The following is a 14270-nucleotide window of genomic DNA, read 5'->3' as shown; positions in this document are numbered from 1 at the left end:
GGAATAATTGCCCAAAGAGGAAAAGCTAGACTTTTACCAAGAATGTAATCTTAATGCTGACTAACAATAGTAATAAGAAGAATGATAGCAAGCTATAGATCTGCATTGTCCACTCTGGTAGCTGCTAGCCACCTGTGGCAACTTAAATTTAGTTAGAAATTAAATAAAATTAAAATTTCTGTTCTGTAGTCACATTTCAAGTTCTGTATTGCCCCATGTAGCTAGTGGCCACTGTATTGGACAGAGAAGTGCGGAACATTTGCATCATCTCGGAACAAAGTTCTGTTGGACAGAGCAGGTCTAGATAGTCACTTTGCGGTGGATGCCAGCATTTTTCAACTTATCTATGCATTTTTGTGTTCGTGGTTTTTATTTTTACTTTCTTTCTAGGACACGGAAATTTCAAGAGGTAGTGGCCACTGTCATGGTTTTAGGCAGTTCTGAGCCCTGGCTTTTGGCAGGGTGCCCAGCAGTGTTAGCTTCTGCACAGCATGGTTGCTTCTCTCAATTTGAAATGTGAAATAAGCTTCCCCAGTCTGGCTCTGTCTCATTGAATTTTGAGGAGTAGTTTTCTGCTTCAGTGGTTCTCAACCAGGTAAAATTTTGCCACCCCAAGGGGGCATTTGGCAATATCTGGAGACATTTTTGGTTGGTACAAGTTTGTGTATGCGTGTGTATGTTACTTCGGGCATCTCGTGGGTAGAGGCCATTGATGCTGCTAAACACCCTGCAGTACAGAGATGATCTGGTCCAGAAAGTTATTGTTTCTGAAGTTGAGGAATCCTCTTGTTCTCTTGGCTTTGAATTAGAAAAAGGGGGAAAAGTTATGCAAATCTGAAATGCCGAAATAGTATTCAAGAATTTAAAATAAAATCCAATTAATAGTAGAATATTCTCTTCCACCAGCCTGGAAATTACCATCTCTTGCTCTGAGATGGATAATTACCCATAGCATACCAACAACAGAACTACAACCCTGAATTGTTTTAAAAACACGTTACTAAGTAATTAGTTCAAATGAAGAGAATAATGGTTTTTTTTTAAATGTTTACCCAAGTGGTAATCACTTTAGTGAAATATCCTTTCCTAAGGACACAGTTCTTTACCAAATAAGTTGTGAGTAAAAATAGTGGAAATATTAGATATTATTTTATAGAAGTTCATTTTCTAAGTTTAGATGAATGCAGCCATTATTCAGGTTCTTTTCACTTATTCTCTCTAGTTTCTTTGATGTTTGCATTCCTTCTCTTTGTCTTTATTTCTCTTTTTTGGTAAGTGTGCAATTCAGTGTGGTTTTGCAACCATCAACCGGAGTTGTGCAGCCATCACCAATGTCTAATTTGAGAACATTTGCATCACCTCCACCAGAAACCCTGCAACCCACTAGCAGTTATTCTTTGTCATCCCTGCGTCTCTGCCTCCAGCCCCTGACAACCAGTGATAAGCTTTACATCTTTGGATGTCCTTATTCTAGACTCCTATAAGTGGAATCATACAGTATGTGCATTTTGTGTGTGTCTTTCATTTAACATGTTTTCAAGGTTAATTCAAGTTGTGACATGTATCAATACCTCATTCCTTTACGTAGTTGATTCATATTCCATTGTGTGAATATACCACCTTTTGTTCATTCATCAGCTGATGGACATTTGAGTTGTTTCTAGTTTTTGGCTATTACAAATAATCCTGCTGTGAGCATTCATGTACAAGTTTTTCTGTACAACTTGTACACAAGTTTCTCTCATAGTTATAAGAGTTAATTTCAACCTTTGGGGTAGACGTTCATGTAATTTTGGCTGCCCAGCCTTGGAACTCCCTTCGTATGTGTGAGAACTGCCCTGCTGTCACCATGGCCAAGGCAGGGGCCTGTCGCAGGGGGATGATTTCTTTATCTGTTTGCAGTCCGTGTCCTTCCCTGAAACGTCTTGTTGTCTTTTATCCCCAGTGTCTAGAAAGGAAAAGTCAACAACATTGAATGAATGAACAGGTACTTCCAGACTCATTTCTGACTTCTAGGCGTCTCTTTGGGCTGGGCTCCCCACCTGGAGGTTGTCCAGGGGACCTTCCATTGAAGTATTGCTATTTTAAAAATCTATGAAGTAAATATTTAAATATACTTTAATCTTTAAAACAGAGTAGCTGTGGAGACAAAATATGTGTGCAGAGCGTGCGTGACAGTTGATAGCGATCAGATAAGCAGGCTGCTAACTTAGTTCTTATTCAGGAGGTTTGGGGTAGGGCCCAGTTTGCTTCCTGCCACGCAGTGTTGCTACTCATGCTTTGTAGTCGAAATATTTAAGTGTAGCCATCTCAAGTTGTTTTCTCAACCTCAAGGAATGTATTATGGTATTCACTTATGCTGTTTGGCTTGTTAATGTTCAAAAGATTGATTTCAGTTATCAGTAATTGAACTAAAGGCTTCAGTTATCAATAGCTCTGTGTATTAAGTATTTCTTCTCATTGCGCATTTCCATCTCTTCAGTTTTATCCAAATTATGTTTTGGGACACGAAAGTAGTGTGCCAGTTACCAATTGAGGGCTTCTCTTTGGAGGGAGACACTGTTCAGCAGTCAGTTTAAGGTAGATTGTGGGATGGGTGATAGAGGTGGAAGTCCAGAGTTATGCTTGGTATTTGGTATGCCTCTGTGCCTTTACCAATTTCACGTAAAAATACAGAGTTCTTTATAAAATAGTAATCAACTCACAAAGAATGAAATTTTCTAAATGGCATCATAGGGAAAGTTAATTTGCCCCGTAGGAAAGTGGGTAAATGAACCAAACATCTCTCATGGAAATTAAGGTGGGTCAGAAAGGAGCACAGGGCCACATGTGTGGTTGATGAGGACAGAAGTTTGTAGAATGTGTAGGAAATGTAGTCCCAAATGTGGAAAGGGAGTGCATTCTTTTGAAATGAATTGTCCCAGTTCTCCTAGACTTAAGACTACTGAACGCCAGTCATTATTTCATTTGCACATTATACAGAAAACAAGTCATGCTTCAAAAGAAATGCCTTGTATCTAATTTTTAGTGAGCACTGGCTAGGCAAGTAACAGTAGGTGTTGTGGAAAAAACAACTCAGAGTGCTTGACCTGCCTTCCGAGCAAGTCAAAATGTATATGCACAAAAGACTCATAAAAGTACAGTATAAACAGTTCATAAATAATAAATGATATGGGTAGTAAATGTTACAGTGTCTATAATCTGTAACATATCACTAAACTGTTCAAGGCAGAGAATAGGGATGTAGACTCAGAAGGAAATACTAACTTAACTCTTGTTCTTTAGTGAGTCACTCATGTTATATTTTCCCGGCAGAGTTATAGGAAGGATCGTCTCCAGTGGGTGGAAAAGGAAAAGAACGGGTAAGGGGAGAGAGAAGAAGATTGCATGTGGAAATGGCCTTTAGATGCTTCATGAAGGTCAGGCATATTTCTACCACCTTGCAATTCCAGTCATTTTAGAAAGTGTTTTTTTATTTACTCTGAAAAACTGGGAGGAAGGAGAATGTGGCATATCCTTTTTATTTATTAATAATATCTTGAAATTTATTATTTTGTTTGAAAAATATCAAATGGCATACATAATAAGCCTCCTTATACCCAGACTGCCATATTTGTTGCCAGAATATTTTTTAATGTAGGAGTATTCTTTTCTAGTGATTAAAACAAAAGATCTCTGCTTGCCTATATTTGCTCTCAGCCATATTCTCAGTAGTTTATAGTTTGTCAGATAATTTTTATATACTCTACTCAATTTACTAAGAAAAGCAGAACACATGTTATAGGGTTAAAATGAATTAAAATTCATGAGAGACATGTTTCTTCTTGCCCCAAAGCAGAATAACATGGAGAAAAATATTCTCAAACAAAATGACCCAGTCAAACCTTTTGTGCAACTGTGGGAAACTAACTTATAAGCACCCTCCTTGTTGCTCCCCCCATTTCCCTTCTCCTCAGGCAGCCTGTCTGGGAGTTACAATGGGGGGAGGTGCCTCAGCCTCTCAAGAAATGCAGATGTTTGTGTTTGACATTAAGATTTTTTTGTGTAAGGTTTTGGAAACACAGCTGGAAAGTTATGTTTGCTTTATCAGGTTACTGGAAAGAAATGGGTCAGAGACCCTTTATTAGCATAAGTGATTGTTAAACATATAAATGCATACTGTATTTTTGCCTTGTATGATGCACTCCTGTGTGTAATGTGTTTGTGCTCATTATACGTGGGATTACTATTCCCATGGTATGTAAACATTATGCCTATGTATGATGCACATCCTTGTTTTTCCCCAAAACATTTGAGCAAAAAAGTATGCATTATACTTTATGGAAAAATGCAGTAATTTTACTGGAAGTACACATTAATGAGGTGATTAGTGGAGTGGTAGAGGTTAGATTTTGTGGTGTGCGTATTAAAAGAATTTTCCAGCCGTGCCTTTGTTCCCAGAGGATGTTCCCCATGAGGATACTGAGTGATAGTAAGACTCAGGTGACAGAGATGCCTTTCTCCTGTGCACTGCAGGGGGAGGGGTACAGTGAAGGAGGAGTGTGGAAAGAGATCCGGAACCTTAGGCATCTCTCAGGCAGACTCTTAGAAAAGACTACCTCCGGAAGTCTTATTACTGCATGGAAATGTGTTCCTTTACAACGTCCATGCTTACATATGTACAAGGGTGTTTGATCCCCATTTTGAAACCCTTTGTGCCAAACCACAGCCCTGGCTGGATTTGTCTCTGAATGTTCCATGCCTCAACCTGTGGCTTCTGGAAATACAGTCCTGGAGACTGGTCTTGCTTTGAGTTTATGGTTGTTGACTTCACGTGAGCCCTTCAGGCTGCCCAGAACACTCTAGATTCTCTAGGCACTTTTCTACTTTGTGCTTAATGATCCTTCTGAAAGGTGCCTCCTACAGGGGTCATCAAAGTCTTAAATGCCCTTTTTTGTTTGTTTGTTTTATAATGAGACAAAGACAGTCTCTTCAATAAACTGTGATGGGGAAACTGGACAAATACATGCAAAAAAATGAAACCTGACCAGCTTCCTACACCACACAGGAAAACAAATCCCACATAGATCAAAGATCCCAATGTAAGACCTAAAACTGTAAAACTCCCGGAAGAAAACATAGGCAGCAAACTCTTTGGCATTGCTCCCAAGTATATTTTTTGGGTACATTCTTTCAGGAGGGAAATAAAAGAAAAAATAAACAAATGGAACGATATCAAAGTAAAAGCTTTTGTACACCAAAGGAAACCATCAACAACATGAAAAGACAAGCCACTGAATGGGGGAAGACATCCACCAATGGTACATCCCATAGGGGGTCTGTAACCAAAACATATAGAGACACATACAACTTAACACCAAAACACCGAATGATCTAATAAAAAAATATGCAGAGGACCTGAATAGACACCCCTCTAAAGAGGATGCATAGATGGCCAACAGACACACAAAGAGATGCTCAACGTTACCAGTCATCAGGGAAAAGCTAATTGAAACCACAATGGGATACTGCCTCACACCTGCCAAAATGGCCACCATCAACAAATGAATAAACAAGTGTTTGTGAGCATGTCAAGAAGAGGGAAGCCCCATGCATTGCTGGTAGGAAAGCTGACTGGCACAGCCACCATGGAAAATAGCATGGAATTCTCCAGAAAATTAAAAATAGAACTACTGTGTGACCCAATAATTCCACCTCTGCGTAGCCACCTGAAGAAATCAAAAACACTAATTCAAAAAGATACGCACACCACGATGCTCATTGTAGCATCATCCACAGTAGACAAGATATGGAAGCAACCCAATTGCCCATCCGTAGACAAGTAGACAAGGAAGATGTGGTGCATACGCACAGTGGAACACCCCTCAGCTACAAAAAGGAAGGAAATCCCGCCTTTTGTGACAACACAGGCAGACCCGGACGGTACTGCGCTAAGTGAAATAAGCCAGACAAGGACAGACAAATTCCACATGATCTCACCTAAACATGGAATATGGAAAACAAACACAACAGAAATGAACTCATAGATACGGAGAATAAACTGATGGTCACCAGGTGGGAGGGGGTTGGGGAAATGGGTGAAAATGGAGAAAGGGACCGAGAAGTACAATATTCCAGTTATAACCATAGTCGTGGGGATGCAAAGCACTGCATAGGGAGTACAGTCAGCAGTATCGCATCAACTGTGTATGGTGTCGGGTGTGTACTGGACCCGTCTGAGAGGTCACTTTGCAAGGTATACCATTGTCCAATCACTGAAACTAGTACAGTATTACCTGCCAACTGTAATTAGAAAATGAAATTAGAAACCTAAAAAATATGTAGGTAACAGTTAATAACAATCCATTGTAATTGTTATTAATAATTATTACAGTGATATATAAAAATAATAATTATTAATACTAGTAATTAAAAATGTCCACACTCACTATAGGTGAAGGGATTCTCCTATCACTTTGCCCTATTGTGAAATCTAAAGAAAGCAGTGCTCAGCTACAGCATAGGAAGTGAACATACACAGTAATGCTTCTCTCTGCTGGTCTAATTACCATAATGATTTGGGTAGTTTCCATAATGATTAGCTTAGTCCATTCGAGCTGCTATAATGAATTGCCATAGGCTAGATGGCTTGGAAACAGTAGGAATTTATTTCTCCCAGTCCTGGAGGCTGCGTTGTCCAACATCAAGGTACCGGCGGACTGCGTGTCTAGTGAGGGTGTGCTTGTGGCTTGTGGATTACTGCGTTCTCCTTGTGTCCTCACATTGTATGAAGGGTGAGAGCACTTTTTGTTGTTATCACCTTTTTCATGTTATGTATTTACTTTTTACTTTAAATTATTTTTTATTTCTCAATTATAGTTGACATACAACATTACACCAGCTTCAGGTGTACAACCCAGTGACCAGACACTGTATAAATTCACTAAGTGATCAATCCTGGTAACTCCTATACCCACCTGACACCATACCCAGGTACCATAAGACTGTCGACTATACTTGCCACGTTGTTCTCCACATCCATGCGACTCTTCTGCAGTGACCATGTGTATAGATTTTATGTGGACATGCTTTCACTTCTTGTGAGTCTCTAGAAGTGGAATTGTTTGATCATGTGGTAACGGTCTCTTTAACATTTTGTAGAGCTGCTGTTTTCCAAAGTGTCTGTAGTGTTTTACATTAACATCAGTGAATGTATGCATAGGTTTCCAATGTCTATCTTCACCAGCACTAGTTACTGTCTGTCTTTTTGCTTATAGCCATTCTAGTGGGTGTGTAGTGGTATCTCATCGTGGTTTTGATTTGCGTTTCTCTGATGACGGCTAATGATGTTCTACATCTATTAGCGTGCTCATTTGCCATTTGTATTTTTTCTTTGGAGAAATGTCTGTTCAGATCCTTTGAGGCCTATCTAATTTTATGCCCTTTTTGCTTAAGAAGGAAATTTGGGAGAACAATTGCTTTTCACTTCGTTTGTGGAATTAGCACAAGTTATAACCAGTGTGTGCCCCTTCTCCCATTATGCGTTCGTGGTAGCTGCAGACCAGGCCTTCCGCACTTTATCCCGGAGGCTACTCAGATGCCAGCCTGGCAGAGGCCTTTCTTGATAATCGAGTCTGAAGGGGGATTATCACGCACTGTCTCTCTTTCTAGTTTTACCCTGTTTTGTTTTTCTACAGTGCACTTGTCACTCTCTGATACTAAGTTTTGTTGGTTTGTCTCTCCCAGTGGAATATAAGCTCAGTGAGGGTTCACACCCTGTTTTGTTCACGTAGTGTATTGTTCGGGCCTCGGTAAGTACTGGTTGAAGCAGTGAGTGAATGAGTGGACTACAGGCTGGGCTCCGTAGTCCACTGGCTTTGCGAACTTGGGCAAGTTATTTAACTTCTCAGGTTTAACATCTTCATCTGTAAAACCTCAGTAGTAAGAGTTTTTGTGTTTTGGGTGTCTGTAAGGATTACATTGATTGAGAATGTAAAAAACTAAACGCTACCAGGTACTGCAAAGAAAAAAGCTGTTAGTTTTCATCTTTTTCCTTGCTTTTGACGTTTCATAGGCTAGTGACTACAAGTGTGCAAGAAATATGTGTTTACCTCTTTTAAAAGATTCAAGTGAACAAGAATTCTTTCTTTCCCCCCCATTTTCCAGGGAATGCAGAGAGCAACTAATGTCACCTATCAAGCGCATCACGTCAGCAGGAACAAGAGAGGTCAGGTGGTGGGGACCAGAGGCGGCTTTCGTGGTTGCACAGTTTGGCTAACAGGTACAGTCAAAGAGAGATAAATTAGCTTATTTCAAAAGCATTGTTATAAACATCCTTGAACCTAGGAGTAAGCATATTTAAATTTGAGCTCAGTTCTTTTATCTGGAGTGTCGTAACATGTGACCAACAGAGTTGCTTAATAACACATTTCCTTTTGGTAATTGTTTTTGGTTTTATAGAATTGCTGTTAAAATAAAGGGATGCCTCTAAAAACTGCCTTCTAGTCGATAACTGTGTTACCTTCTGTAGACTTTTGCATGAAAATAAGACTTGTATTCTGCCTTCAAGATGCTAATAATGTAAACCATATGAAGACAAATAGTGATGATCTGTTTCTGTCATTTAGCTTTTGTCTCTGATTGGTTCTTGTGTTGGTTTTCTCAGTCTTTGGGCTTAGTCACAGCAGACTAGGGAGAGCATAAATTCATGCAGACTTAAGAACAATAGATACTTTCACTTCTAGGAATTGTGTATTTAATAATGTGTGTTTAAAATTTAGATACATCTCACCAAATTGCCAACTTAAATTTTATACTTATTTATTCTCCTACCAATAGTGTGGGAAGAGGGTCCATTTTCCAAAGTCTTCGTCAACATTAGATACTACTAACCCTTAAAATTGTGGCTGATCATTAAAAACATTTCAGTTTTGGTTTTAATATCAGATAGTTCTGTTTGTATGTATGAAGGAAGACAGTACTCTTACATCTTCCTATCTCATTCTCTAAAATTTTTTTTCTAGTGATTTCAGAGAGAAGGAGGAAGGGAGGGGAAATCTTGGGGTGTGGGAGAGAAAAAGAGAGAGAGAGAAACACCAGTTTTGTTCCCCTTATTTCTGCATTCATTTGTTGACCCCTTTATGTGCCCTGACCAGGGACTGCACTCTAACCAACTGTGCTACCCTGCCAGGTCCCATCTCCTCATTCTTTTTTTTTTTTTTTTTAAATATTTTATTTACTTATTTTTCAAGAGAGGGGAAGGAAAGGAGAAAGAGTGGGAGAGAAATATCAATGTATGGTTGCCTTTTATGCGTCCCCTGCTGGGAACTGGCCTGCAACCCAGGCATGTGCCCTGACTGGGAATCGAACCGCGATACTCTGGTTTGCAGGCCTGCGCTCAATCCACTGAGCTATGGCAGCAGGGCCCCCATCTCCTCATTCTTAAGATGACATTGTTAACTTGTTACTTTTTCATTGTCCAGGTTTGTAATGCATAACATTCTGTTCTCAGATCTTAGATTTCACAGTTTTTTGTATGTGAATTCTGTAAGTAAATTGATTTAATACTCACCTCACCATTATTTCTTTTTTATGGCATACCCACTCATGCACTCTTTCTTTGAGTCAAATTTTAATTTCCAGCATTTCATTGTTAAGTAGTTTTGTAAGATAGTTTTCTGCTGGGTTCTGAATTCCCTGAGTTTTTATTTTTGAGAATGACTATCTGTTATGACTTTTTTGTAAAATATATATTTGGTTCACACTCACTTCGTCTGGAATTCTTAAAACAGTACTCCATTGTCTTCTAGTCTTAAATGCTCTGTGAGGCCAATCTGATTTTCTTCCCATTATTTTAGGAGCTTTGCTTCTTTATCTGGATGCCTGAAGAATTTTCCTGTATTTTCTTTTTGCAGTTTGGTTTTCTCCTTTAGGCCCTTCCCCCACCTGCAGTTGGGTTCTGGGCGTAGCGCGAGGGAGGGATCCGTTTGTATTTTCCACACGATAGTCAGTTGTCCCAAGAGCGTGACTGATGAGGGTGTGCGGTGCTGCCTGTCATCAGGTGTCCGCTCTTTGTTTCTGGACTCTCTGGTCCATTCCACTGCTGTGCTTGTCGATTCCTCTATTACTACCACACTGTCTTCATTATTATGTTTTTGTAAGTCTCGAAATCCAGGAGGAGTAAGTCCTCTTACCTTATTCTTCATCAGGAATAAGATTTTTTTCCTCTATGCATTATTGTATAAAATTTTTAATCAGTTTAACCAATTCCTCCGAAACCCTGCTAGGATTTTGATTGGGATTACAGTATATGTAAAGTTCAATTTGGTGGAAAATTGATCTCTAGAATATTGGATATTGGGCATTCCTTTTCTTCAACATGGTATATTCCATTTAATTTACACTAGTGATGCTTATAAATACTGTTTGTCTGATTTTTTTGGTACTTATGTGCCTGTATGTATTCAGTTTTCATAAATGTGTATTTGAAAAGAACATGTATTACCCTGATATGTACAATATTTACATTGTTCATTAGATGAAGCTTGTTAGTTGTTGAACCTTCTATAGCCTTCACTGATTTTTTTGTTGTTGTTGATAATGTTGGAAGTAGAGGTCAAGATTGCTTTCTTTTTCTGCACATCAGTAATTTAACTGGGATCTGTCAGTGTATTGGGTAGTTTGTGTGCCATCCTCCTGGAGCATGGTTTGCTTTTTCTCAGATTTTATTTCAGATAAATTTTCTTGTTTTGTATCTTTACATTGGTTGGTATAATAGTATCTCAGGACTGCTTGAAGCCAATCTCTACAGAGCGGGTGGCTATAAACAATAGAAATGTACCCTCTCATAGTTCTGGAGGCCAGAAGTCTGAGGTCAAGGTGATGACAGGGATGGTTCCTTCTGAGGGAGAATCTGTTCTGTGCCTCTCTCCTTGCTTCTGGAGTTTGCTGGCAATCGTTGGAGTTCCTTAGCTTGTACTAGATACATTATTTTAACCTCTGTCTGTCTTTGCAGCACCTTCTTCTCTCTATGCCTTCATATATCTGCCTTATAAGGATACCAGTCATTGAATTTAAGGTCCACCCTAATCCTGTATGACTTCATTTTAATTTAACTAATTGCATCCATAGAGACCCTATTTCCATATAGGGTAACATTCTGAGATTCCATGTAGGCAGGAATTTGGGAGGACATTATTTAGCCCAGGACAGTTGATTTCTCTTTTATCATGTATGTCATTCCTTAGTTTTGGGTTATCTGTCTTGTTTCATCTGTCATTTTTCTGTAACTACTTTAATTTCTTCACATTTCTGTTCATGGTCACTACTCATCTCAGTAAAACCTGTGGCAGTAATTCAGTTTTCAGCAGTGTCAACTCTTACTTTGTTTCAAATTAAATATATGCATAAAATATATGTAAATATATGTGTTTATAAATAGGCACCTTTATTGTAATTAAGGTTGTCTTTACTGTGTAACAAGTTAGGATTTTCAGGTTTCAGTTTTTTTGGCTTCGATACTTGTTCAACTGGTAGTTAATAGCAACAACAAAAACCAAGAACCTGCTCACCTTCAGCCTCCAGCTCTTTATTTCTGTTTTATTGCTGTCTCACAAAGTATCCGAAACCCAGTGGTGTAAAACAATCATTTTAATTTGTTTACCATTTCATGGGCAAGGAATCCAGAAGGGCTCGGCAGAGCAGTTTTCGCTTAAGTCTTGCTTGGTGGCAGTCACGCTGGTGTGGGCTGCTGTCATCTGAGGGCTCAGCTGGGCTGGGTGTGTGCAGTGACTCAGTTGATGATGCCTGTCAGCTGGGATTGTAGCTGGCGGAGGCCATTGCCTGGAACATCTGCTTGTGATCTCAGGGTATTTAATAGCCAAATTAAGCATGCAAAGAGAAGCTGCATCGCCTTTTCTGATCCAGTCAAGGAAGTCACACATTGTCATTGTCAGTACATTTTTTTTTTTCATTCTGGAATGGAATGGTCTTTTTCTTTTGCAAGTCCAGTGAATCACCATGGTTTATTTAACAAGGTGGTGCTCTGAGCAGGAAGCAAACCCACAACCTTTTGGTGTACCAGACGGCACGCCAACCAACCGAGCCCCCTGTGCAGGGCTGCAAAGCTCTTTTTAATTAAGGTGTAGTTGATGTACAATTTTATATTAGTTTCAGGTGTACAGTATAGATTTGATGCTTATATACCTTACAAAGTGATCACCATGAGAAGTCTAGTAACTGTGTATGACCGTACAAAGTTATTGTGATATTTACTGTATTCCCTGTGCTGTACTTTACATCCTCATGACTTATTTATGTTATAATTGTAAGTTTGTATCCCTTAATCCCTTTTACCTTTTTGTCCATGCTCCTACCACCCAAGCATCTGGCAACTGTCAATCAGTTTGTTCTCTGTATCTTTGAGTTTGTTTGTTTTGTTTCACTTGTTTAAAAGTTCCATTCACTGTATTTTTTCAGACCATAAGATGCACCTAGGTTTTAGAGGAGGAAAATAGAAAAAAAATTGGAGGCAAAAAATGTGGTAAAATATTTAATAACATAAATAACATAATATTTCACCAACATAATGTAAACAGAATTCAACAGCAGCTTTAACAACCATTATTCCTCCCAAATTGGGGGCAGGGTGAGGGTCTTATAGTCTGAAAAATACGGTACTTTAAATAGCCATTCTGACAGCTGTGAGGTGATAGCTCATTGTTTTCAGCACGTTCTTTTTGGCCACAGGTGAATCCTAAGGCCAGACCCGATTCAAGAGCAGGGACTGAGGCTATACCTGTTGATGCGGCAGGAGCAAAGTTACATTGTAGAAGAGCTTGCAGGATGGGAAATAACTGCTGTGGCCATGTTTGGAAAATATAACATGCTATACTCATATTAATAAAGTATTTATTTATTTTTAGAGAGAGGGAAGGGAGAGAGAAAGGGAGAGAAACATCAATGTGTAGTTGCCTCTTGTGCATCCCCTACTGGGGACCTGGCCCACAACCCAGGCTTGTGCCCTGACTGGGAATTGAAACCGACCCTTGATTCACAGGCTGGCACTCAATCCACTGAGCCACACCAGCCAGGGCTAATACAAGTTTTTAATGTATGAAGCAATTCACACTGTATTGGTCCTCTCAACATATCCTCCTATTTTTTTTAGTTAGCCTTCCATACGACCAGGACGTCTTTCAAGAGCATCAGTACATTAGACTTCAATGCTCTATCTCTTGCCTCATAGCTACCTCAGTTACGAATTCTGTACTTACACACTTACCAAGGTGGCAACTAATATTGCATAAATGTGGTCTTGCCTTTTGCTTTTCTTTCCTTTCGTTTAGTGACTCAACATCATTGGTAGAGGAAAGTGAGTTGAAATGAGGTTAGTTTTTCAAGGTTAATTATATTAGAAATTGGATTCCCAGATCCTTTTAACTATGAGAGATGATGACCCAGGGATATACAGGGTGCTTAATAATACTTGTGTCCTTTTTCTTTTGTTATGAGTAATTTGGGCTCATAACTTTGTTTTAAAATTGTTACGCAGCTTTGGAATACTAGTAACAAGAAGACAGTGAATATCCACCCAACTTTGTCTAATATTAAAATTGATTAAGCTCTTTGAAGTTTATCAGTGACTTCTGGATACCTTTGGTCATAGATAGGAATTATTAAACACATAAATGCTTATTATGCTTTAAATATAGATGTTTTCCTACCTTAGAGGTAAATCTTACAGAGAAATATTTGTAAGATCGTTACTGAGAGACGATTATGCTGTGCATAATGAATGTAATTAAGCCTGTATTAAAATTCGTTATTACTGAGTAGTTATCCTTTAACTTGATGTCTGGATTCTGTGTGGACCGTGTTATTTTAGGCTTATCTGGAGCTGGGAAGACCACAGTGAGCATGGCCCTGGAGGAGTTCTTGGTCTGCCACGGTATTCCATGCTATACTTTGGATGGTGACAACATTCGTCAAGGTCTCAATAAAAATCTTGGCTTTAGTCCTGAAGACAGAGAAGAGAATGTGCGACGCATTGCAGAAGTTGCTAAGCTGTTTGCAGATGCTGGCTTAGTATGCATCACCAGTTTCATATCGCCTTACACTCAGGTATGTGTCCTTGTGCTGATTGTGTTTATTGGGAATATGGTATTAGGAAAAGCAAATAGTTTAAGCGTTAACATGTGCTTTGAGGCTAAATCCAAATCAGAATAATTAAACCACAACATTTTTATACCACAACTTTCTGAATAAACTCATTTTTAATAAAATCTGTAAAC

General features: G+C 39.0%; 1 protein-coding gene across 1 annotated transcript in view; it reads left to right on the top strand.

Moving 5' to 3' along the window:
* Positions 1-14270, top strand: part of PAPSS1 (3'-phosphoadenosine 5'-phosphosulfate synthase 1) — an 85931-nt gene that overhangs the window by 2967 nt on the left and 68694 nt on the right. Inside the window, exons 2-3 of the mRNA XM_037137952.2 lie at positions 8146-8260; positions 13865-14100. Coding sequence (XP_036993847.2) covers positions 8146-8260; positions 13865-14100 — 351 coding nt within the window. The remainder of the gene's footprint in view (positions 1-8145; positions 8261-13864; positions 14101-14270) is intronic.

This window comes from Artibeus jamaicensis, unplaced genomic scaffold (assembly GCF_021234435.1).
Source record: "Artibeus jamaicensis isolate MK-2021 breed Jamaican fruit bat unplaced genomic scaffold, CSHL_Jam_final scaffold_3222, whole genome shotgun sequence".
NCBI classification, from domain to species: Eukaryota; Metazoa; Chordata; class Mammalia; order Chiroptera; family Phyllostomidae; genus Artibeus; species Artibeus jamaicensis.
The sequence above is the reverse complement of the archived record's forward strand: the minus strand, read 5'-3'. Positions and strand labels throughout refer to the sequence as shown.